Source organism: Danio rerio, chromosome 24 (assembly GCF_052040795.2).
Source record: "Danio rerio strain M-AB ecotype USA chromosome 24, GRCz13ab, whole genome shotgun sequence".
In the NCBI taxonomy this organism is placed as follows: Eukaryota; Metazoa; Chordata; class Actinopteri; order Cypriniformes; family Danionidae; genus Danio; species Danio rerio.
In genome coordinates, this window is record NC_141044.1 from 41,082,011 (window position 1) to 41,107,006 (window position 24,996).

General features: G+C 35.8%; 3 protein-coding genes and 7 non-coding genes across 10 annotated transcripts in view; 2 read left to right on the forward strand and 8 right to left on the reverse strand.

The window, feature by feature from the left end:
- Positions 1-24,996, forward strand: part of mybpc2b (myosin binding protein Cb) — a 360,595-nt gene that overhangs the window by 257,434 nt on the left and 78,165 nt on the right. The window lies entirely within an intron of this gene.
- Positions 2,012-2,510, forward strand: LOC797398 (immunoglobulin kappa variable 1-8). Its single transcript, XM_087310192.1, has 2 exons — positions 2,012-2,080; positions 2,182-2,510. Exons 1-2 carry the CDS (start codon positions 2,032-2,034, stop codon positions 2,508-2,510), a joined length of 378 nt encoding a protein of 125 aa, XP_087166318.1. The 5' UTR covers positions 2,012-2,031.
- On the reverse strand, positions 3,601-13,010 carry LOC100331407 (tripartite motif-containing protein 16). Its single transcript, XM_087310172.1, has 5 exons — positions 12,084-13,010; positions 8,441-8,473; positions 8,228-8,290; positions 8,018-8,157; positions 3,601-5,487 (listed from the first exon to the last, which is right to left on the reverse strand). Exons 1-5 carry the CDS (start codon positions 12,175-12,177, stop codon positions 5,071-5,073), a joined length of 747 nt encoding a protein of 248 aa, XP_087166298.1. The 5' UTR covers positions 12,178-13,010; the 3' UTR covers positions 3,601-5,070.
- trnaw-cca (transfer RNA tryptophan (anticodon CCA)) lies at positions 18,800-18,871 on the reverse strand. Its single transcript has one exon. It is a non-coding gene; the product is annotated as a tRNA-Trp (tRNA).
- On the reverse strand, positions 19,643-19,714 carry trnaw-cca (transfer RNA tryptophan (anticodon CCA)). The gene has a single exon. It is a non-coding gene; the product is annotated as a tRNA-Trp (tRNA).
- Positions 20,903-20,974, reverse strand: trnaw-cca (transfer RNA tryptophan (anticodon CCA)). The gene has a single exon. It is a non-coding gene; the product is annotated as a tRNA-Trp (tRNA).
- trnaw-cca (transfer RNA tryptophan (anticodon CCA)) lies at positions 21,435-21,506 on the reverse strand. Its single transcript has one exon. It is a non-coding gene; the product is annotated as a tRNA-Trp (tRNA).
- trnaw-cca (transfer RNA tryptophan (anticodon CCA)) lies at positions 22,744-22,815 on the reverse strand. The gene has a single exon. It is a non-coding gene; the product is annotated as a tRNA-Trp (tRNA).
- On the reverse strand, positions 23,649-23,720 carry trnaw-cca (transfer RNA tryptophan (anticodon CCA)). Its single transcript has one exon. It is a non-coding gene; the product is annotated as a tRNA-Trp (tRNA).
- On the reverse strand, positions 24,182-24,253 carry trnaw-cca (transfer RNA tryptophan (anticodon CCA)). The gene has a single exon. It is a non-coding gene; the product is annotated as a tRNA-Trp (tRNA).

Consider the following 24,996-nt stretch of genomic DNA (forward strand, 5'->3'; position numbering starts at 1 on the left):
TTTAACAGTGAACCATGTTGTACTTTGATAGTCATTGATTATATGATTTCACTATTTAGAGTTTACAAATCTGAGATTATATTAAGGTGAAACCAACTTTACCTCAATACCTGATGTACTTTATCCGGTTTATAACTTAAAAACTTGCAACAAAACCTCCAAATTAGACAAAATCATTGATTAATTGGTAATAGTTTATTCATTATTCTCATTAAATGCAAAGCAAACCTAAAACCTAAAACCGAAATAAAATGCTAACACGCACATCACAAATGAGTCTAGATAATTCATTAAACACGTTTGTTTTATAGTGACTGATTTGAAGCGTGTTTAACTTGCCTAATTCACACGATGTTTGTTAGTGTGATCTTAACACGTTAAAGTTTTGTCGTAAGTAATAAAATACCACACAACTCTTGTTTGAAATAACACTTTATTTACATTTGTACATAGCTGGTCAATTTGGAGAGTACGCTTACTTCTATGCTGTACGGTTTCTTTTTCCTCGTCTGTTTGACGAAAGCGGGAATAAACAGCATCTCCACAGTCTCGGTCTAAACTGGCAAAAAGTTTGATAGACGCACGCGGTGGCTATTTATACCACTCGGTCGATACCAACTCAAAGCTAAGTAAAGGGGGAGGACTTTAGAGCAAAACCGCTTTTGGATTTGCTTTAATTTATAATTTTACGTTATCAGCATTGTATGTGTTTTATAATTAATTATATTAATACGTCATACTGTTTATTTAAAATTGTTAAAATGTAAATAACCTGTTTGCACAAATTTCAATTTGCGTTTCTCCCCTGTGTAAGTTAGCAGTTCTCACTAACGTATTTAGCGACTATGATGAGTACAGGTAAATCATCATCTATTTGTTTATAGCTTATGGAATTAATTTTGTATTAAAAATCCAAGTTTTTGATTTATACTGAAACTATAATTCTTACGCACTGCTGTACTTATATTTAACAGGATTGTTTATTTAACTTTTACTTAAGAGTGGTTTATGCCGATGTATTTCATGGCTTTTGCTGTCAGTATGAATGTGACACGAGAGAAAAGAGAAATACAGTATTTTATAGAAAAACTGATGAATTACTTCACTAATAAAATTATATTATAACAAATAAACTAAAACAGAAAAACACTTTTTAACAGGTGACTGTTTTGGGCAAATTCACTTTGTCATATAAAATCAATACGCTCATATTTATTCTCATATTCACACAGTCTGAGCTGAAACTCACAGAGAAGCTTTAATAAAATAGGATATAAACACTCATAATGTGTAATATTAGTTGATTTCTATTTATATTTCGTCGATTACACTTAAACTGTTGTAATGAAGGTTTTCAGTTGTATTTACAGTTTCAGCCAGCAGGAGTCAATAGAGTAAAGCTTTCGAAAACACTGAAACACGTCGCTCACATGACTGAACACTTTATAATACTGTCACTCCAAATCTCACATTTGACTTCCAACATAAACTAAACATTTAAACTCATTAAAACATTAAAACACAGTTAAAACAGCCTACAACAAATAAATGGCAGAAAAGCAGATTTAGGAGGCCCGCTAAAGCAAACACTAATGATCACAATGAAGACCGCAAACACACAGTGATATCCTTTATTCAGTTCCTAGTTTATCCTAAAGAGTCTTCATAAGATAGTATGGATTGTAACATTGGTGTAAAATCCCCATAATGCACCATCCAAACTCCTGTAACATAATAGTTTAACATTATAGTTCTGTTTAGTTCTTACAACTTCTGTGGTGCTTTTGAACACCATTTTACATTAAAGCACACACTAATATTGTGAATACACCGTCATGCACATCTGTGAGGGAGGTTTCCAGGTTTTTCTGCTGAGTAAAATATTAGATCAGCTTCACTCCATCAGTGTTTGCATGTGGAGTTTTACATGAGCGCCACACGCTTCAGTGCTCTGCATGTGTTTATAACTCTGACAAACAGAAAACTTGATCAACAACTGTTTTCACTACAACTGAACCTACAAGAACAACAATGACCTTCAGCAGCATATTGATCTGGACACTGGCAGCATTATGTGGAGGTGTGTGTCCCTCAAGATTATGTGTGTTATTGACTTGTGTTTCTGTGTTGTGATCTTATATATGATTATACAAATGATTTCTAATGTTTCTCCTCTGGCAGAATGTATTGGTCAGGTGACAGTGACTCAAACTCCCTCAGTGCTGCTCTCTGAACCTGGACGATCTCTCACTGTCCACTGCAGGACCAGCAGTAATCCAGCCTGCTGTTATAGTGGAGATCCTGCTGTTAGCTGGTACTTACAGAAACCTGGAGAAGCTCCTAAACTCCTGATTTATTATACAGATGTCCTCCAGTCAGGAACTGCATCTAGATTCAGTGGCAGAGGATCTAACAGTGATTTCACTCTGAGCATCAGTGGAGTCCAGACTGAAGATGCTGGACATTATTACTGTCAGAGTTACCACAGTGGTGGTGTGTTCACACAGTGATAAAGAGTGGTACAAAAACCTCCGTCAGTCAGTCAGAGTCACCGAGACTGAACTGATCCTGGAGCAGCTCAAACACTGAACACTACTGACACACAGAGGACAAACACACAAACTACACACAGATCAACACACTGAGTTCTGACTCTGTTCAGCTCTAATAGACTGTAATAATAATCAATAATAATCAATAATGACGGAGTATATTAGTCTGTTGTTGAACACTGAACTCCATTTTAAAGTCGTTTGAGCTCTTCTTAGGCAGCTCCTTCATCTGAAACTGATGCTGAATGTATTCCTCATCGCTGATCTGTCATGAGCAGATCAATTCAAGTTAAATACTCATTCAGATAATCAATAAAATATATATTCAAAGAGATGAGAAACAGGATATTAAATAGAAAGGATATATGTTGAATAAATGTTGATGGATTGGAAGGTAGAACTCCGACTCCTTCACCAGTGAGCAGATCAAACCCCAAGAGCTTCATTTGACTTCATTTCCTGCTCAATGCAGCTCTTCTCCACTATATGCTGGAATAATTAACAGTTCATTTCTCTGTGGCGACCCCTTATAAACCATAGACTAAACTGAAGGATAATGAATGACTAGTAGTCGTAATAGTAGTAGTTAGTGTCAATATAATGGGCTAAAATAGAATAAATATTTTAATATTGTGAGGGGTTTGTCTGTAATTACAATTTTTCTCATTAAATTAAAAATATTAGCTAATAAAATAACAAAAATGACATACAATTGTGGTGCAGTAGGTAGTGCTGTCACCTCACAGCAAGAAGGTCGCTGGTTCAAGCCTCAGCTGGGTCAGTTGGCGTTTCTGTGTGGAGTTTGCATGTTCTCCATGCGTTCGCGTGGGTTTCCCCCACAGTCCAAAGACATGTACAGGTGAATTGGGTAGGCTAAATTGTCCGGAGTGAATGACTGTGTGTGGATGTTTCCCAGAGATGGGTTGCAGCTGGAAGGGCATCCGCTGTGTAAAACGTGCTGGATAAGTTGGCGGTTCATTCCGCTGTGGCTTCCCTGGATTTATTAAGGGACTAAGCCGAAAAGGAAATGAATGAATGGCATACAATTGTTATAGATATCATTTTAATATTTTTGTTGTTGATTGAGTTTATTGCTGATACGTAATGATGCTTATTTTGATTCACTGAAAAAGGATGGAAATACTTTGTACTGAATCCTATACAGTTGAAGTCAGAATTATTAGCCCCGTTAAATTATTAGACCGCTTGTTTATTTTTTCCCCAATTTCTGTTTAAGGGAGAGAAGATTTTTTCAACACATTTCTAAACATAATAGTTTTAATAACTCATTTCTAACAACTGATTTATTTTATCTTTGCCATGATGACAGTAAATAATATTTTAAATGATATTTTTAAGACACTTCTATACAGCTTAAAGTGACATTTAAAGGCTTAACTAGGTTAATTAAGTTAACTAGGTAGGTTAGGGGCAAGTTATTGTATAACAGTGGTTTGTTTTGTAGACTATCGAGAAAAAATATAGCTTAAAGAGGCTAATAATTTTGTCCCTAAAATGGTTCATAAAAAATTAAAAACTGCTTTTATCCTAGCTGAAATAAAACAAATCAGACTTTCTCCAGAAGAAAAAATATTATCAGACATACTGTAAAAATGTCCTTGCTCTGTTAAACACCATTTGGAAAATATTTAAAAAAGAAGAAAAAAAATCGAAGGGGGCTAATAATTCTGACTTCAACTGTATTTGCATTTTCAGTGATTAGAAAATGAGGTTAATCAAGCACTAATTCTGCCAATATGAAATGTTAAAAACATGTTACATTGCTCACTAGTTTACGCTGAGCATTTAGTAGAGACAACACAAAAGTGAACACAACTGTAAAAAAAAATAAGGTTTAATACATAAACAAAAAGCGAAGATTAATAAAATATACTGTATTACTCTCAGCAACTATCTGCACTGTAAAACCATGTCACAGAAAGATGAAGTCAGAATTATTAGGCATCTATATTATTTCCCTAATTTCTGTTTAACGGAGAGCAGATTTTCTCAGCACATTTCTTATCATAATAGTTTTAATAACTCATTTCTAATAACTGATTTATTTTATCTTTGCCATGATGACAGTAAATAATATTAGATTAGATATTTTTCAAGACACCTTATAAAGCTTAAAGTGACATTTAAAGGCTTAAAGGTTAATTAGGCAGGTAAGGGTAACTAGGCAAGTCATTGTATAACAGTGGTTTGTTCTGTAGACTATCCAAAACAGATATTGCTGCAGGGGGCTGATAATTAGGACTTTAAAACGTTTTAAAAAATTTTAAAACTGCTTTTATTCAAGCTGAAATAAAACAAATAAAACTTTCTCCAGAGGAAAAAATATTATAGGAAATATGTGAAAATTTCTTGCTCTGTTAAACATCATTTGGGAAATATTTGATAAAGAAAAGCAAGTGGACAGGAGGGCGATTCTGACTTCTGAATTCTGAATTCTGACTTCAACTTTATATCTAGAGTTTTATTTATTATGTACATTTTCAAGCATGTGATTTCCTCATTCCTCTTTCTTCAGTATTAAGCAGGAGGACTGTCTTCCCATCCAGAAACCGGGCAGGAGCTTCTCCTTGATGGGGTTTTTAAATCTGTGTAATAGCTTCACTTCTCTTTTCTTGGTGTCTTCCTGCATCTGGATGCTGTAGAAGCAGAGCAGGCCTGCAGGCTGATCCACATACAGGCCGATGGTGTGGCACTGAGGCACGTTCGACACCTTGCTGCTGGTTCCTTTGTGCCAGGCGTCATAGCAGGATCCTGCCCAACCCAATCCCCAGGATTCCTCGCTCTCCCCGAGGCCACAGGCACCGTCTCCTGTCCTCCTGCCAGCGGATTCATACACCGCCCCGATCACAGCCCAACCGGAGTACTGCACCTCCCAATAACAACGTGAGGCCCACACCGACTCCTTACACAGCACCTACACACACACACACACACACACACACACACACACACACACACACACACACACACACACACACACACACACACACACACACACACACACACACAATGAGTTTATTCTCCTTGTGTGGACAGTGAAAAGTCATAATGATGTTTCAACTGTACAGACTGTGTGTATTATGTCTTTTTCCCTTCCCTGATTGGATGCTTACTACACTTAAAAATACTTAAAGAAACAATTAAATTAATATTTACTCTTCTTTTTACATGTATAATAGTGCTTGTTATAACGCTGTATCTGGGCCCTTGTAATCTTTAATCAAATATCATAAATATACACACAACCATACTCACAACACACACTCTCATGCTGGGTTTTTATGTTTTATGCAACCCAGGCTCATTTTAATTAGGAGCCCTTATTTACATTTCTGGAGAGCGCTAAATACACCCCAGAAGGTACATTTTTGGTCTATTCATGCCTGCTGTTCTCATGTAAATCCACCATAGTCCGCTGTGTACACTTTTTCAGATCTCAAATTTCTCTCGCGAGTGCCATTCGTGCCTGCTGTTCTCACATAAATCCACCAGAGGCCGCTGTCTATGCTTTTTCTAATCTCAAATTTCTCTCGCGAGTGCCATTCATGCCTGCTGTTCTCATGTGAATCCACCAGAGGCCGCTGTGTACGCTTTTTCTAATCTCAAATTTCTCTCGCGAGTGCCATTCATGCCTGCTGTTCTCACATAAATCCACCAGAGGCCGCTGTGTACGCTTTTTCAGATCTCAAATTTCTCTCGCGATTGCCATACGTGCCTGCTATTCTCACGTAAATCCACCAGAGGCTGCTGTGTATGCTTTTCCATATCTGAAATTTTTCTCGCGAGTGCCATACATGCCTGCTATTCTCGCATGGATCCACCAGAGGCCGCTGTTTTTGCTTTTTCAGATCTCAAATTTCTCTTGCAATTGCCATTCGCGCCTGCTGTTCTCACGTAAATCCACCAGAGGCCGCTGTCTATGCTTTTTCTAATTTCAAATTTCTTGGCGAGTGCCATTCGCACCTGCTGTTCTCACGTAAATCCACCAGAGGCCGCTGTGTACGCTTTTCCAGATCTCAAATTACTCCCGCGAGTGCCATTCATGCCTGCTGTTCTCACATAAATCCACCAGAGGCCGCTGTGTACGCTTTTCCAGATCTCAAATTACTCCCGCGAGTGCCATTCATGCCTGCTGTTCTCACATAAATCCACCAGAGGCCGCTGTGTACGCTTTTCCAGATCTCAAATTACTCCCGCGAGTGCCATTCATGCCTGCTGTTCTCACATAAATCCACCAGAGGCCGCTGTGTACGCTTTTTCAGATCTCAAATTTCTCTCGCGATTGCCATACGCGCCTGCTATTCTCACGTAAATCCACCAGAGGCTGCTGTGTATGCTTTTCCATACCTGAAATTTTTCTCGCGAGTGCCATACATGCCTGCTATTCTCGCATGGATCCACCAGAGGCCGCTGTTTTTGCTTTTTCAGATCTCAAATTTCTCTTGCAATTGCCATTCGCGCCTGCTGTTCTCACGTAAATCCACCAGAGGCTGCTGTGTATGCTTTTCCAGATCTCAAATTTCTCTCGCGAGTGCCATACATGCCTGCTGTTCTCATGTAAATCCACCAGAGGCCGCTGTCTATGCTTTTTCTAATCTCAAATTTCTTGGCGAGTGCCATTCGCGCCTGCTGTTCTCACGTAAATCCACCAGAGGCCGCTGTGTACGCTTTTCCAGATCTCAAATTACTTCCGCGAGTGCCATTCATGCCTGCTGTTCTCATTTAAATCCACCAGAGGCCGCTGTCTATGCTTTTTCTAATCTCAAATTTCTTGGCGAGTGCCATTCGCACCTGCTGTTCTCACATAATTCCACCAGAGGCCGCTGTGTACGCTTTTTCAACCAACCAACCCATAACCTCCCCATAACCTTCCCTAAACCCAACCAGTAGTGTTTTAAAAAGCACAGATTGACCCAATCACCCACTTCCCTAAACCAAACCGACAGTTTTGAAAAGCAATCCAGAAAAAGAAAAGCCCTCACCTGATTTTTACTATGTTTTCAGATTTTACCACATTCTCACCCTGTTATTTACAAGTTTTTTTTTTCTCATAGAAAAACTCATTTTCGAAAGCACTTATTTGTGTTTGATTTATGAGACATTTTTATGCCACCTAGTGTCACAACAAGGTCAGAAATTACTGGCTTTACTGTACTCGTGGGACATTTGGTCCCTACATGTGCATGCATTCCTGTGTGTGTGTGTGCACAAACAGCTGTATATGCATGTGTGTTTGTGCATGTATGTATGCCCATGAGTGTGCATGCGTGTTTGTGTGCATGAGTATGCGATGGCTTGTGCATGAATGAGCTTGTATGTGTGCATGTGCATGAGTGGGTCTGTATAACAATGAGTGTGTGAATGTGCATGTGTGCATGAGTGTGTGTAAAAAAGTGTGGATGAACATCCATATGTGCGTGAATATGCACGGGTGTGTGTTTCACCTGCGGGCTGTGGTCGAATCTCTCTGGTCTGTCCAGGTAAGGGCACACCTCATCTGTCATGCGGGACACTTTAGCTCCGCCCTCTGTCAGCCACAGCATCTTATTGGCAGTTCGTTCATCCAGAGAAACATTGATCCAGTCTATCATGAAATAAACTGTTCAGTACCGCTTTAGCCAGTGTGTGAACTGTGTTTTATGTTCATGACTCACATTTGAGCAGCTCCTCTCTGGTCGACGGCTCTGGAATGTTCGGCTCATAAACTGGAAGTTTCTCTGAGGATGGAGTAAGAAATCATTTCTGATGATATGATTGTAGATTCTGACTCTACACTGATATATTGTAAAGAAATATATCAGAGTCAGAGTCTATAATCATATATGAATCTTTATGATTAGGCATGTGATTCTAAGTTTTGTCCATACCAACAGGAGAGTTTCCAGCTTTGATTTTCCTTCCTGAAAAAAAAGAAAGATGGTCAGTAAAGCGTATATCCTAAATTTGGGTCAAATATGGACAAACACAACCATTTGAAGATTGTTTAAAATTTGACATATTTACGGTAACCCACTGGTTGAGTTTGTCCAAATTGTACACATATTTAAATAGAAACAACCGAATATTTAAAAAAAAAGAGTTCGCTCTTAGCTGATGATTGATTATAAAGCTTGTTTGGCATGCTGTCCAGGGAGAGAGCCCCGAGCTTATAACATCCTCAAGCCCTGGGCTCCCTCCCCTAAGCAGGGTGAGAGGGGAGTTTGAGCATGGGTAGATCTTGATGAACTCCCCTGACTTATTTCTGGCTGATGACAGATATTGGTACTAAAGAGAGATATACAGCTTACTAAGAGCTCAGCTATAATGCTAATTTAGTATGTTCAATTTACTTAGGTCATGTGTTTTTGGACACATTTGGTGAACCCAAGGAAAACCCACGCAAGCACGGGGAGGACAAGCAAACTCTGCACAGAAATGTCGACTGGTTCAGTAAGGACTTTTACCAGTGACATTCTTGCTTTGAGGAAACAGTGCTAATCATCGAGCCACCCTGTCGCCCAATCTAAAAAGGAGGAGTAGGAGGGGGGATTCTTCAAGATGAAGATATTAAGGTAAGAATTATCTGATTGGTGAATCATGTGTTAGCTCATGGTAACTTAAAAAAAATATTCAAGGATGATTCCTTGGATTTACTCAGTTTTTTTTTCGTTAAGTGGTTGTAAACAATTTATTTGGGCTGAATTTAAACAAACAAATTAAGTTGAACATTATTAAACGTAATTTGTTTGTTTAAATTCAACTCAAATAAATTGTTTGCAACAGTTCTGCATGCAACACTTTTTTCAGTGCACATTAGCAGTGCAGAAAACAGTCATATAGCACAAAAACATCCTTAAAATATGAAAGAATAATCACAGATGTGTTTTGGATATTTATTTATTTGTTTGTTTATTTATTTGTTTGTTTGTTTATATATTTAACAGGGACAATTCTCATTAATCAACAGTAAAAAAAAGTTATTTGAGTTAGTCACAATGGCTAATTGTCATCTGTTGCCCCTGACAGATTTTCTGAATCAAAAACACATTATTACACTTACAATACCAGTAAAATCACATACAACAAAATATTAAAAATGTATAACAATTTCAAAAGTAGATTTTTTTACACATGATATGAATGCACATTTAGCTCTTTCCTAATTTAAATGTTGAGGTAAAGCACAGTTACATGTGGATAAAGTTAAATGTGGCTAAAGGACTGGCATTGACTCATCATATGTGTGCGTGTGTGTGTGTGTGTGTGTGTGTGTGTGTGTGTGTGTAACCAACTGACCCAACAGCCGAGTATGAATTGATTTATAACACATGTCCAGACTGCTGATAATGTCTCAGACACTGACCCTGTCCCAAAAGCTGTGGAGAATTCACACCATGCTTATTCACCGCCAGTTTATATTTGTACTCCCTGCTGCATTCAAAGTCCTGATGATTCTGCTATAATTAAAAGGCATTCATTGCTTTGATAGTGAGTGCGATATAATGTCTTCATACACAGCTACGAAACTATTATTAATATGCTGTAGATTTATTGCAGTTAAACCAGTTAAGACACCTGTTATTTTAGTATCACTGAAATACTACACACACGTGTACACAAATACACTATATTATAATGCACTAAATGCAATAAGATATAAGAAATTACACAGTAACAATTACATTGAGTTAAATGGGATAAAAAAAATGAAAGATTTAATTTGTAGGCTAATTATTTACAAATCTAAATATAGTTTGTTATATATTGGGTAGTTTTCGATGTTTCAATTTTTTTTAACTATTCTAATTTCACTTTCAGTTTAGCTAATTGTAGTAATTTCATTTTTGTTGTTGTTTTTATTAATTTGCACTTTTGAAAATAAATACATAGTCTATTATAGAGAGATAAACTAAATATAAATAAACTTTCAAGAGTTTACACTTAGCTGATGATTGATTATGAAGCTTGTGTCCTGGGCATGTGTCCTGGGAGAGAGTCCTAAGCTCATGAGATCCTCGAGCCTGTGGCTCCCTCCCATTGCAAGGCGAGAGAGGAGTTTCAGCTCAGGTAGATCTCGAGAACTCATTAATGATTGCTCTAAAGAGATAACTACTAGCGCATATATGATGGCGATTTGGATTAGGCAATTGACTTAACTTGTGTGTTTTTGGATGGTGGGAGGAAAACGGGCGGCCCGAGGGAAATCCACGTGAGCATGGGATAAACGTGTAAACTCGCACACAGAAACGTCGGCTGGCTTGGTAAGAACTAGAACCAGTAGAACCAGTGACATTTTTGCTGTGAGGCGACAGTGCTAACCACTGGGCCAGCGTGTCACTCATCTAAGAAGGAGGAGGAGTAGGGTAGGAAGGGGGAGTTCTTCAAAAACGAAGATGGCTGTTATATTTACAGCTGCAACTCAGTACTGGGAAACATCCATACACACTCATACACTACAGCCAATTTAGTTTAGATAATTCGGCATAGTGCATGTGTTTGGACTGTGGGGGAAACCGGAGCACCCATGCAGAGGAAACCCACGCCAACACGGGGAGAACATGCAAACTCTACACAGAAATGCCAACTGGCTCAGCCGGGACTTGAGTCAGCAACCTTCCCGCCACAAAGCCACTGTGTCACCCCTATTGCAATATTTATCACATAAAAAATTGCAATATCAGATTTTTCCAATACCGTGCAGCCCTATTTATTTTACTAATTCACATTAAACTAAAGTTTTAAAATGTTGTTCGTAGTTAAAATAAAAATATTTGTTATTTTTTGTTTATCAAATCAAAAAGCATTTTCATTTAATTATTTAACTTTTCAGTAGTGTTCTCATTTTTAAGACCCACTGTGTTTATATGTTCAATGTTAAAAATCTCAATAGTTGGGGCAAAAAAAAAAAAATTGTGCTCATTTATTCAATCATTTTCTTGTCGGCTTTATTAATCCAGGGTCGCCACAGCAGAATGAACCACCAACTTATCCTGCACATTTTTATGCAGCAATCCACATGCACACACTCATACACTACGTGCAATTTAGCCTACCCAATTTACCTGTACCGCATGTCTTTGGACTGTGGGGGAAACCGGAGCACCCAGAGGAAACCCACATGAACACAGGGAGAACATGCAAACTCCACATAGAAACACCACCTGAGCCAAGGTTTGAGCCAGCGACTAAGCGATCTTCTTGCTGTGAGGCAACAGCACTACTTACTGTGCCACTGCTTCACCCCAAATAGTGCTCCATATTTTAAATAGTGATTCCATATTTAATAATACGTTATTAACAATAACCTATTTAGTTATTTTGAAGTACTTTTAATGGTTTTGGATTGTCTTATCACGTATGAATTTAATGATATAGTATATACTCTAATACAAAATGTTTATTTAGTTTATTAGATTTTTTTTGTATGATTAGCAGGAACACAAAAACAAAAATATTACAAAAAAATAGTATGAAAGCCCATGCAGGAGGTGTTTTAAGTTAGATGTTAAGTCTGATAATGTAATGTTTTACCTGTTTTCTTGGTTTGAGGCTTCAGGATGGTTGTGTTTGAAGGCATTGTGATGGAGATTTTGTGTCTGGATGTGGATGGTTTCATGTGTGGCATGCTGGGGCTCTTTTATAGAGGACATACAGTGCGTATGGATGGGCACAAGGCCATTAGAAAACATAAGGAGGGCGTTTCCAATGACAAGCTTTGTCCAAATAAAGACATCACATCATGACACACACACACACACACTTCACTGCAGCCTGTCACAAACTGGGTCAAACCACACACACTGACACCACAGCTCAAAAACGACAACCATTTTTATTTCAGGTAATAAACATTACCTAAAATAAAATGATCCCTGATGTACTTTTATTTATTTATTTACTTTTTTCAGCTGCTGTTGTTTGTTTGTAATTTATTTTAATTACATTTATCTAACAGATGCGATCTTGTAACTAAAAAAGTAACGAAAACTGATATGAAAAGTAGTAAAACTGTAGACATTAGCCCCCCTTTGAAGTATTTATTTATTTTTTTTATATTTCCCAAATGATGTTTAACAGAGAAAGGAAATTTTCACAGTATGTTGGATAATATCTTTTCTTCTGGAGAAAGTCTGATTTGTTTTATTTTGGCTAGAATTAAAGCAGTTTTTAATTTTTTAAAAACCATTTAAGGTCAAAATTATTAGCCCCTTTAAGCTATATTTTTTTTGATAGTCTACAGAACAAACCATCGTTATAAAATAGCCTAATTACCCTTACATGCCTAGTTAACTTAATTATTTAAGCCTTTAAATGTCACTTTAAGCTGTATAGGAGTGTCTTGAACAATATCTAGTAAAATATTATTTACTGTCATCATGACAAAGATAAAATAAATCAGTTATTAGAAATGAGTTATTAAAACTATAATGTTTAGAAATTTGTTGAGAAAATGTTCTTTCCGTTAAAAAGAAATTGGGAAAAAAATAAAACAGGGGGATAATAATTCTGTCTTCAGCTGTATATAATTTATTTAATAAAACAATATCTTTGCCAATATCAGTAAAGAAATAAAAAGGGACTATTACTTTTATTAAAGGGACTAAATTCTTACAAAGTCAAAATTAATGAATATTACTAAATCGAATCCTAAAATTATTATAACTATTATTGTTTTTTTTAATTATTTATATTATTTATATTAGCATTATTTTCATATTTTTACTTTGCACATTATTTCATTAATTATTTATTTTATTTTTAACAATTTTTGTACTTATGTTTATGTTATTGTAAAAAGTGTAGTTACTTTATTTAAAAAAAAGTAAATAATCTCACTGCCTTAAAAGCAACAAGTGTGTAAAAACTGAGTAAATCTGTTGACTTAACTTAATTCTTATGCACATTGTTCATTTGTTTAATAACTTTATGCAACGGGTTGACTCCCTTTTTTAAGTAATGTCAACTTATCTCTTTTAAAGCAATGGATTTATGCACTTTTCTTAAGGAACTAAATCCAAGGGCAACGCAGTGGCAAAGTAGGTAGTGCTGTCGCCTCACTACAAGAAGGTCGCTGGGTGGCTGGTTCGATCCTCGGCTCAGTTGGTGTTTCTGTGTGGAGTTTGCATGTTCTCCCTGTGTTCGCGTGGGTTTCCTCTGGGTGCTCTGGTTTCCCCCACAGTCCAAAGACATGCAGTACAGGTGAATTGGGTAGGCTAAACTGTCCGTAGTGTATGAGTGTGTGTGTGGCTGGAAGGGCATCTGCTGCATAAAAATGTGCTGGATAAGTTGGTGGTTCATTCTGCTGTGGCGACCCCAGATTAATAAAAGAGACTAAGTCGACAAGAAAATGAATGAATGAACTAAATCCATTCGCAAACTAATTGCTATGTACAGTGTATCTATTCAATTCAAAATGACATTGAGATTTTGTCTCACATTTATACATTCTGTGAATATTTACTGCACATATACCTAAAGTTTGTTTTATCATGTTGACTAGTATTTTTTCTAAATGATATTGTCTGTTTAAAAGAGATTTTTCTGCAAATATTTTCTTCAAATATATCATATATTCATATATATTTATACAGTATTTACTCTCCATACAGACAAAAACAACCTCACAGTTATGCACACGCGAATGGCTCTAATGACAAAATGACATTGAAAAAGTAATGTAGAGAACAGAAAGCAAAGGTGTGTGTGCATGTGTGTTTTAGGATTGACAGATTAAATCTCACACACACGTTCCAAACACTTTTATAAGATATATGATCCTGAGATTAGCGGGTCTAAAATACAAACTTGTGTGGCACAAAATGCATGTGGTGTATGTGTGTGTGTATGTGTGTGTGTGTGTATGCGTGTGCATTTGTGCATGTTCATTCGTATGAATTTGTGTGTGTATATTTGTGTGTGTGTGTGTGTGTGTGTGTGTGTGTGTGTGTGTGTTAGTGTGTGCGCATGTGTATGGTATGTATATGGCTGTCATTGAGCTGTCATTACTCAACCGAACAGACATAAATCCTTGCATGTGTCAATGTGTCAACATGCCAATATGGTACGGTGTCTGAAACCAAAATGACCTTCGCTAACCTACTTATTAATTTGTGTTTGTTCTTATAGAGACAGACAGTGGAAGTTTTAAGTTTTAAAGTTTTTTGAAGTAAAAGTCTTAATTTTCTGAAACTCACAGCTCTTATTATGATAAACATCTAAACTAGATGTCTAAATTCAGGGTTTATATTCAGAGAAGGTGTTTTATTCGTTAAGAAGACAATGGCAACTCAATTTGAGGATGAGAATGTAATGCATTAATTAAGATATGAACTAGACTTTAAGCTGTTCTTGAGTGGTGCAGAAGCTGTATAAAGCCCAGCATGAGTGACGTACCAGACAATCAAGATCACTATGTTCAGAATGAAACAATAATCCTGCCTCCTATATATATGACTTAAAAATAAATGCAACCGCAGACGAGATACACGATAAATGTGTCAAGTGAATAGTGTGTGTGTGTGTGTGTGTGTGTGTGTGTGTGTGTGGGGGTATTTTATGCATGCAGAAATTTATATTATAAAAAGATATATTATTTACATAACAAAAAATACATAATATATACAGAATAAACTGTGTGTAATATATATATATATATATATATATATATATATATATATATATATATATATATATATATATATATATATATATATATATATATATATATATATATATATATATATATGTATGTATATATATATATATATATATATACATATATATATATATATATATATATATATATATATATATACACACATATATATATATATATATACATATATATATATTTATATATACATATATATATATATATATATATATATATATATATATATATATATATATATATATATATATATATATATATATATATGTTATAATTTATATTTTAAATAAAAAGTCTCTATGAATTAAAGTTCATATCTCATTGTGTAAATGTTTTTTATTACATTTATGCATTTACACTACAATTTACACCCCAAATTACAAACACAGTGAATGTACATTGTGTTTTATTTTGATTAATTGTGCACTTCTATTTATAAACTCTCATTCAATAAAATAAAGTTATATATATATATATATACATAAATATGAATCATTATTGCAGGTCAGAAGAGCCCAGTTTATGAAGTGTGTGAGGCCATAAATCTCACTACTGTATATGTGTGGCTGCAAATGAGGTCAATCTGTAGTGCATATATTGCATGCTTGGGTGTGTGTGTGTGTGTGTGTGTGTGTGTGTTTATGTGTATGTGTATGTGTGTGAAAGAGAAATTCAAGGACATGCACATCACCTGCTGAAACACTCACACACGTCAACAACACTCGACAGAGCAAAACACATCATAATATAGAAAAATAGAACATAGAAAAATACTTCAGCTTAAAATCTAAATTCTGTCTTATAAGGCTTAAATAAGGGACACAATTTTTTATATATTTCTCACTATTATTAATATAATCCAAATAATTACATTCTCCATGCAATAAGAGAGATGACTTCGCCTCAAATATATTATTTATATTTTAAAATAATATTATGTCATATATTATATGCATACTGTCAAAATATATTGATTAATTGTCAAGAAAACAAATATTTTTGTTGCTTTAACTTATTTTAATAAGTTAATCAGGTTTCAACTAGTTTTTCTGTTGTGTGCAATGGTTTACAATTTAAGGTTCAATATCTGTAGTCAGTTTGATTGCTGTGAGTTGAGATGACTGGAAACGTTCATTTAATTCAACTAATACATTTCTAAGCAATCATTTTTACAGTGAATATATTTTAAATATAAATATAAATATAACACTCACTGGCCACTTTATTAGGTACACCTTACTAGTACCAACTTGGACCCCCTTTTGCCTTCAGAACTGCCTTGATCCTTCGTGGCAGAGAGTCAAGAAGATACTGGAAATATTCCTCAGAGATTTTGCTCCATGATGACATGATAGCATCACGCAGTTGCTGCAGATTTGTCGGCTGCACATGCATTATGCGAATCTCCCGTTCCACCACATCCCAAAGGTGCTCTATTGGATTGAGAGCTGGTGACTGTGGAGGCCATTTGAGTACAGTGAACTCATTGTTCATGTTCAAGAAACCAGTCTAAGATGATTTGTGCTTTATGACATTTCTATTCTGCTAATAATAGCCATCAGAAGATGGGTACACTGTGGTCATAAAGGGATGGACATGGTCTGCACTCTGCAACAATACTCAGGTAGGCTGTGGCTTTGACACGATGCTCAATTGGTACTAATGGACCCAAAGTGTGCCAAGAAAATATCCCCCACACCATTACACCACCACCACCAGCCTGAACTGTTGATACAAGGCAGGATGGATCCATGCTTTCATGTTGTTGATGCCAAATTCTGACCCGACCATCCGAATGTAGCAGCAGAAATGGAGACAGCTGTAACCTATCACTGGGGAACATCCATACACTACAGTCAATTTTAGCATACCCAATTCACCCGTACCACGTTTTTGGACTTGTGGGGGAAAAAGGAGCACCCGGGGGAAACCCACACGAACACAGGGAGAACATGCAAACTCCACACAGAAATTCTAACTTACTACCCACCTACTGCGCCACACTGTCACCCAATTATGATAATAATAAAAATTTACTAATAAATTAATTAATAGAATATATATTTAAAATAAATACTCATATTAATAATAGTTATAGTAATAAAATGTTTACCAGAGACAAATATTGAGAATAAATAAAATAAACAAAAATACAATCTTATTCTGCCTTTTTTAAACAAGGGGAAACGAGTTATTAAAGTGAATGTTTATTAAGCTATTTTCCCTGATCAAATTCTTCAAAATGTTCATAAAGAGACTCGTTACAGAACAATTAAGCAGATGAACAGAGTTGTTGTTTGTTTAGTGCAGTATAGACTTAATAGTTTACTTGCTCTTCTTTACAGATTTACTTGATTTACAATTCTCTAATTGACACACGTATCTCTAACCCCAAGTATAAATCAAGTAAGTTCATATGTGTGTGCTAATAAAAGCCTTAAACAACTCTGATCAAATGATATGAAGCAACAAGTGAAAGAAGAATTTTTAAAGTCTCATGCTGACCTCTACTGATGGATTCCTATCATTACAGGAGAAATTATTATTATTATTATTGTTATTATTATTATTATTATTATTATTATTATTATTATTATTATTATTATTATTATTATTATTATTATATCTGGAAAAACGTTGCCAATAATACAATTTTATTCACAAATATCCACTGTCCATTCATTGATTAAACTCTACACACAACAGGGTTTACAGTACGTTCTCCAGCCTTTATTTTTTGTAATCGGCATTTTCACTAGTGAACTATGCAGGTTTAATTATTCTTTTTTAATTAACGTAAATAGGTCAAGCAAATAGAATTTCAAACTTAGAGACAAATAAGACAAATAATTAAACTTGCACAGAAATAGAAAAGAGTTTTAGGTCTCACGCTGACCCCTACTGAGGGATTCTCATCATTACAGGAGGATCTATACTGGAAATCACATGAATCATTTGATTTACTACAGTTTTTAGGTAGCTGGTTGCAAACAATTTCTACGGGCTAAATTTAAACAAACAAATTAAATTTAGTTATGTTCAGCTTAATTTATCAGCACATATATATTGCTTACAACCAGTTACCTTAAGTAATAGTAAATCCAATTTTTGATGTTTAAAGGAAAAAAGAGCAGAAAATGAAAATTTTGATCCACTAATTATTATTATTATTATTATTATTATTATTCATTTATTATTTACTTTTTGGCTCAGTCCATTTATTAATCCGGGATCACCACAGCGCAATGAACCGCCAGCTTATCCAGCACATTTTTACACAGCAGATTCCCTTCCAGCTGCAACCCATCTCTGGTAATTATTATTATTATTATTATTATTATTATTATTATTATTATTATCATTATTATTATTATAGACAATTCAATATATTAACTATGCAAAACGTTCTAATAATATTTTTACTATTTTTCATAACATACAGTTCACTGTCCAATCATTGATTAAAGGCGAAAGCACACACGTCAGGGTTTACGCTCTCCAGCTTTTTCCCATAAATAGTGACAGTAAAGATTCACCTCGTCTTATGCTGATTTTAGTGATTGTAATAGTGAACGCTTGACCCCGACGTGAATTGAACACGCAACCTTCTGATCTGGAGTCAGACGCGCTACCATTGCGCCACGAGGTCTAGTCACATCAGAGCAATTTCGCGCAGTTCCACATCTAAAGTAACATTATTCACTGCAATTCCTTTATGCAGTGTGTTTTTCCTTGTTTTATCCCTTTTTTGCTGTGACTTTATGCAGTGTTTTTGTCCCTTATGCAGTGTTTTCGCTTTTATGCAGTGTTTTCCCAAATGCAGTGATTTTCCGATTTATGCATTGGTTTTTACCTTATGCAGTGTTTTTCCTTTTATGCAGTGATTTTTACCCTTATGCAGTGTTTTTCCTTTTATGCAGTGATTTTTACCCTTATGCAGTGTTTTCCCTTTGTGCTGTGTTTTTTGTTGCTCCAGGAGATCCTGCCACTTCTTAGCAATTTTGCGCAGTGGCAATTCCTTTATGCAGTGTAATTTTCCTTTATGCAGTGTGTTTTTTCTTTATGCAGTGTTTTATCCCTTCATGCAGTTTTCTCTTTTATGCTGTTTCCATTTATGCAGTGTTTGATCCTTTTCTGCAGTGTTTCCCCTTTTATGCAGTGTGTTTTTCCTTGTTTTATCCCTTTTTTGCTGTGGTTTTCCCCATTTATGCAGTGTTTGTCTTTTTATGCATTTTTCCCTTTATGCAGTGTTTGCAGTGACTTTATTTTTTTATACAGTGTGTTTTTGTGGTGTTTTTCCTTTAAGCAGTTTTTTTTCAAAATCAGTTGCATTACCTCCTAGTTCTGTAACTTACAGAAGTGTTTGTAACAGGGGAAATTACACAAAGTTGCTAGTCTTTGGGTGTAATAATGAAGGCTTTGACCCCGACGTGATTTGAATACGCAACCTTCTGATCTGGAGTCAGACGTGCTACCGTTGCGCCACGAGGTCCAGTGACAGCACTGCAATTTCGCGCAGTGGCACAAGTAAAGTAACATTATATGAACAGTGTTTTTTTCCTTTTATGCAGCGTTTTCGCCATTTATGCAGTGCTTTTTCCTTTATGGATTTTTTTTCCCTTTTTGCAGTGTTTTTTCCCTTATGCAGTGTTTTCGCCATTTATTCAGTGTTTTTTTCCTTTTATGCAGTGTTTTCCCCATTTATTCAGTGTTTTTTTCTTTTATGTAGTGTTTTTACCATTTATGCAGTGCTTTTTCCTTTATGGATTTTCTTTTCCTTTTTGCAGTGTTTTTTCCCTTATGCAGGGTTTTCACCATTTCTGCAGTGCTTTTTCCCTTTTATGCAGTGTTTTCCCCATTTATTCAGTGTTTTTTCCCTTTTATGCAGTGTTTTCGCCATTTTTGCAGTGCTTTTTCCTTTTATGCAGTGTTTTCCCCATTTATTCAGTGTTTTTTCCTTTTATGCAGTGTTTTCCCCTTTATGCAGTGCTTTTTCCTTTATGGATTTTTTCCCTATTTGCAGTGTTTTTTCCCTTATGCAGTGTTTTCCCCATTTATGCAGTGTTTTTTCCTTTTATGTAGTGTTTTTACCATTTATGCAGTGCTTTTTCCTTTATGGATTTTCTTTTTCCAATTGCAGTGTTTTTTCCCTTATGCAGTGTTTTCGCCATTTTTGCAGTGCTTTTTCCTTTTATGCAGTGTTTTCCCCATTTATTCAGTGTTTTTTCCTTTTATGCAGTGATTTCCCCATTTATTCAGTGTTTTTTCCTTTTATGCAGTGTTTTCCCTTTATGCAGTGTTTTTTCCTTTATGGATTTTTTTCCTTTATGCAGTGATTTTTACCCTTATGCAGTGTTTTCCCTTTGTGCTTTTTTTTTTGTTGCGCCAGGAGATCCTGCCACTTCTTAGCAATTTTGCGCAGTGGCAATTCCTTTATGCAGTGTAATTTTCTTTTATGCAGTGTGTTTTTTCTTTATGCAGTGTTTTATCCCTTCATGCAGTTTTCTCCTTTATGCTGTATTTTTTTTCTTTATGCAGTTTTTTTCAAAATCAGCTGCATTACCTTGTAGTACTGTAACTTACAGAAGTATTTGTAACGGGAAATCACACAAAGTTAATACACTCTATTGGCCGCATTATAAAGTGTGTTGCCAATCTTTGGGTGTAATAATAAAAGATTTGACCCCGACGTGATTTGAACACGCAACCTTCTGATCTGGAGTCAGACGCGCTACCATTGCGCCACGAGGTCCTGTCACATTACATTAATTTTGTGCAGTCGCACATGTAAAGTAACATTATTCACAGCAATTCTTTTATGCAGTGTGTTTTCCCTTTTGTGCAGTGATTTTCCTTTTATGCTGTTTTATGCTGTTTTTCTCTGTATGCAGTGTTTTCCCCATTTATGCAGTGTTTGATCCTTTTCTGCAGTGTTTCCCCTTTTATGCAGTGTGTTTTTCCTTGTTTTATCCCTTTTTTGCTGTGATTTTCCCCATTTATGCAGTGTTTGTCCTTTTATGCATTTTTCCCTTTATGCAGTGTTTGCAGTGACTTTATTTTTTTATACAGTGTGTTTTTGTGGTGTTTTTTCCTTTAAGCAGTTTTTTTTCAAAATCAGTTGCATTACCTCCTAGTTCTGTAACTTACAGAAGTGTTTGTAACAGGGGAAATCACACAAAGTTGCTAGTCTTTGGGTGTAATAATGAAGGCTTTGACCCCGACGTGATTTGAACACGCAACCTTCTGATCTGGAGTCAGACGCGCTACCATTGCGCCACGAGGTCCAGTCACAGCAAAGCAGTTTCGCGCAGTGGCACAAGTAAAGTAACATTATATGAACAGTGTTTTTTCCTTTTATGCAGCGTTTTCGCCATTTATGCAGTGCTTTTTCCTTTGTGGATTTTTTTTCGTTTATGCAGTGTTTTTTTTCCCTTATGCAGTGTTTTCGCCATTTATGCAGTGTTTTTTTTCCTTTTATGCAGTGTTTTCCCCTTTATGCAGTGCTTTTTCCTTTATGGATTTTTTTTCCCTTTTTGCAGTGTTTTTTCCCTTATGCAGTGTTTTCCCCAATTATGCAGTGTTTTTTCCTTTTATGTAGTGTTTTTACCATTTATGCAGTGCTTTTTCCTTTATGGATTTTCTTTTCCTTTTTGCAGCGTTTTTTCCCTTATGCAGTGTTTTCCCCATTTATTCAGTGTTTTTTTCCTTTTATGCAGTGTTTTCCCCATTTATTCAGTGTTTTTTTCCTTTTATGCAGTGTTTTCCCCTTTATGCAGTGCTTTTTCCTTTATGGATTTTTTTCCCTTTTTGCAGTGTTTTTTCCCTTATGCAGTGTTTTCGCCATTTTTGCAGTGCTTTTTCCTTTTATGCAGTGATTTCCCCATTTATTCAGTGTTTTTTCCTTTTATGCAGTGTTTTCCCTTTAAGCAGTGTTTTTTCCTTTATGGATTTTTTCCTTTATGCAGTGATTTTTACCCTTATGCAGTGTTTTCCCTTTGTGCTGTGTTTTTTGTTGCTCCAGGAGATCCTGCCACTTCTCAGCAATTTTGCGCAGTGGCAATTCCTTTATGCAGTGTAATTTTCCTTTATTTTAAATTTAAATTTCCTTAATTTTCCTATATTCACAGCAATTCTTTTATGCAGTGTGTTTTCCCTTTTGTGCAGTGATTTTCCTTTTATGCTGTTTTTCTCTGTATGCAGTGTTTTCCCCATTTATGCAGTGTTTGATCCTTTTCTGCAGTGTTTCCCCTTTTATGCAGTGTGTTTTTCCTTGTTTTATCCTTTTTTGCTGTGATTTTCCCCATTTATGCAGTGTTTGTCCTTTTATGCATTTTTCCCTTTATGCAGTGTTTGCAGTGACTTTATTTTTTTATACAGTGTGTTTTTGTGGTGTTTTTCCTTTAAGCAGTTTTTTTTTTCAAAATCAGTTGCATTACCTCCTAGTTCTGTAACTTACAGAAGTGTTTGTAACAGGGGAAATCACACAAAGTTGCTAGCCTTTGGGTGTAATAATGAAGGCTTTGACCCCGACGTGATTTGAACACGCAACCTTCTGATCTGGAGTCAGACGCGTTACCGTTGCGCCACGAGGTCCTGCCACAGCAAAGCAGTTTTGCGCAGTGGCACAAGTAAAGTAAAATTATATGAACAGTGTTTTTTCCTTTTATGCAGTGTTTTCCCCATTTATGCAGTGCTTTTTCCTTTATGGATTTTTTTTCCTTTATGCAGTGTTTTTTTCCCTTATGCAGTGTTTTCGCCATTTATTCAGTGTTTTTTTTCCTTTTATGCAGTGTTTTCGCCATTTTTGCAGTGCTTTTTCCTTTTATGCAGTGTTTTCCCCATTTATTCAGTGTTTTTTTCCTTTTATGCAGTGTTTTCCCCTTTATGCAGTGCTTTTTCCTTTATGGATTTTTTTCCCTTTTTGCAGTGTTTTTTCCCTTATGCAGTGTTTTCGCCATTTTAGCAGTGCTTTTTCCTTTTATGCAGTGATTTCCCCATTTATTCAGTGTTTTTTCCTTTTATGCAGTGTTTTCCCTTCATGCAGTGTTTTTCCTTTATGGATTTTTTTCCTTTATGCAGTGATTTTTACCCTTATGCAGTGTTTTCCCTTTGTGCTGTGTTTTTTGTTGCGCCAGGAGATCCTGCCACTTCTTAGCAATTTTGCGCAGTGGCAATTGCTTTATGCAGTGTAATTTTCCTTTATGCAGTGTGTTTTTTCTTTATGCAGTGTTTTATCCCTTCATGCAGTTTTCTCCTTTATGCTGTATTTTTTTTCTTTATGCAGTTTTTTTCAAAATCAGTTGCATTACCTTGTAGTTCTGTAACTTACAGAAGTATTTGTAACGGGAAATCACACAAAGTTAATACACTCTACTGGCCGCATTATAAAGTGTGTTGCCAATCTTTGGGTGTAATAATAAAGGATTTGACCCCGACGTGATTTGAACACGCAACCTTCTGATCTGGAGTCAGACGCGCTACCATTGCACCACGAGGTCCTGTCACATTACATTAATTTTGTGCAGTCGCACATATAAAGTAACATTATTCACAGCAATTCTTTTATGCAGTGTGTTTTCCCTTTTGTGTAGTGATTTTCATTTTATGCTGTTTTATGCTGTTTTTCCCTTTATGCAGTGTTTTCCCCATTTTTGCAGTGTTTGATCCTTTTCTGCAGTGTTTCCCCTTTTATGCAGTGTGTTTTTCCTTGTTTTATCCCTTTTTTGCTGTGATTTTCCCCATTTATGCAGTGTTTGTCCTTTTATGCATTTTTCCCTTTATGCAGTGTTTGCAGTGACTTTATTTTTTTATACAGTGTGTTTTTGTGGTGTTTTTCCTTTAAGCAGTTTTTTTTTTCAAAATCAGTTCGATTACCTCCTAGTTCTGTAACTTACAGAAGTGTTTGTAACAGGGGAAATCACACAAAGTTGCTAGTCTTTGGGTGTAATAATGAAGGATTTGACCCCGACGTGATTTGAACACGCAACCTTCTGATCTGGAGTCAGACGCGCTACCATTGCGCCACGAGGTCCAGGCACAGCAAAGCAGTTTCGCGCAGTGGCACAAGTAAAGTAACATTATATGAACAGTGTTTTTTCCTTTTATGCAGTGTTTTCCCCATTTATGCAGTGCTTTTTCCTTTATGGATTTTTTTTCCTTTTTGCAGTGTTTTTTCCCTTATGCAGTGTTTTCCCCTTTATGCAGTGCTTTTTCCTTTACGGATTTTTTTTCCTTTATGCAGTGTTTTTTTCCCTTTTGCAGTGTTTTCGCCATTTTTGCAGTGTTTTTTCCCTTTTATGCAGTGTTTTCCCCATTTATTCAGTGTTTGCAGTGACTTTATTTTTTTATGCAGTGCTTTTTCCTTTATGGATTTTTTTTCCTTTATGCAGTGTTTTTTTCCCTTTTGCAGTGTTTTCGCCATTTTTGCAGTGTTTTTTCCCTTATGCAGTGTTTTCCCCATTTATGCAGTGTTTTTTCCTTTTATGTAGTGTTTTTACCATTTATGCAGTGCTTTTTCCTTTATGGATTTTTTTCCCTTTTTGCAGTGTTTTTTCCCTTATGCAGTGTTTTCCCCATTTATGCAGTGTTTTTTCCTTTTATGCAGTGTTTTCGCCATTTTTGCAGTGCTTTTTCCTTTTATGCAGTGATTTCCCCATTTATTCAGTGTTTTTTCCTTTTATGCAGTGATTTCCCTTTATGCAGTGTTTTTTCCTTTATGGATTTTTTTCCTTTATGCAGTGATTTTTACCCTTATGCAGTGTTTTCCCTTTGTGC

Bases quoted from the DNA above. Each gene is read 5' to 3' on its own strand.
- LOC797398 (XM_087310192.1), top strand. From the start codon at position 2,032: ATGACCTTCAGCAGCATATTGATCTGGACACTGGCAGCATTATGTGGA. The intron at 2,081-2,181 runs GTGTGTGTCCCT...CTCCTCTGGCAG, and splicing joins ACTGGCAGCATTATGTGGAG to AATGTATTGGTCAGGTGACA.
- LOC100331407 (XM_087310172.1), bottom strand. From the start codon at position 12,177: ATGCCACACATGAAACCATCCACATCCAGACACAAAATCTCCATCACA. The intron at 8,291-8,440 runs GTATGGACAAAA...CTCCATCCTCAG, and splicing joins AGCTGGAAACTCTCCTGTTG to AGAAACTTCCAGTTTATGAG. The intron at 8,158-8,227 runs GTGAGTCATGAA...ATTTCATGATAG, and splicing joins CAGAGAGGAGCTGCTCAAAT to ACTGGATCAATGTTTCTCTG.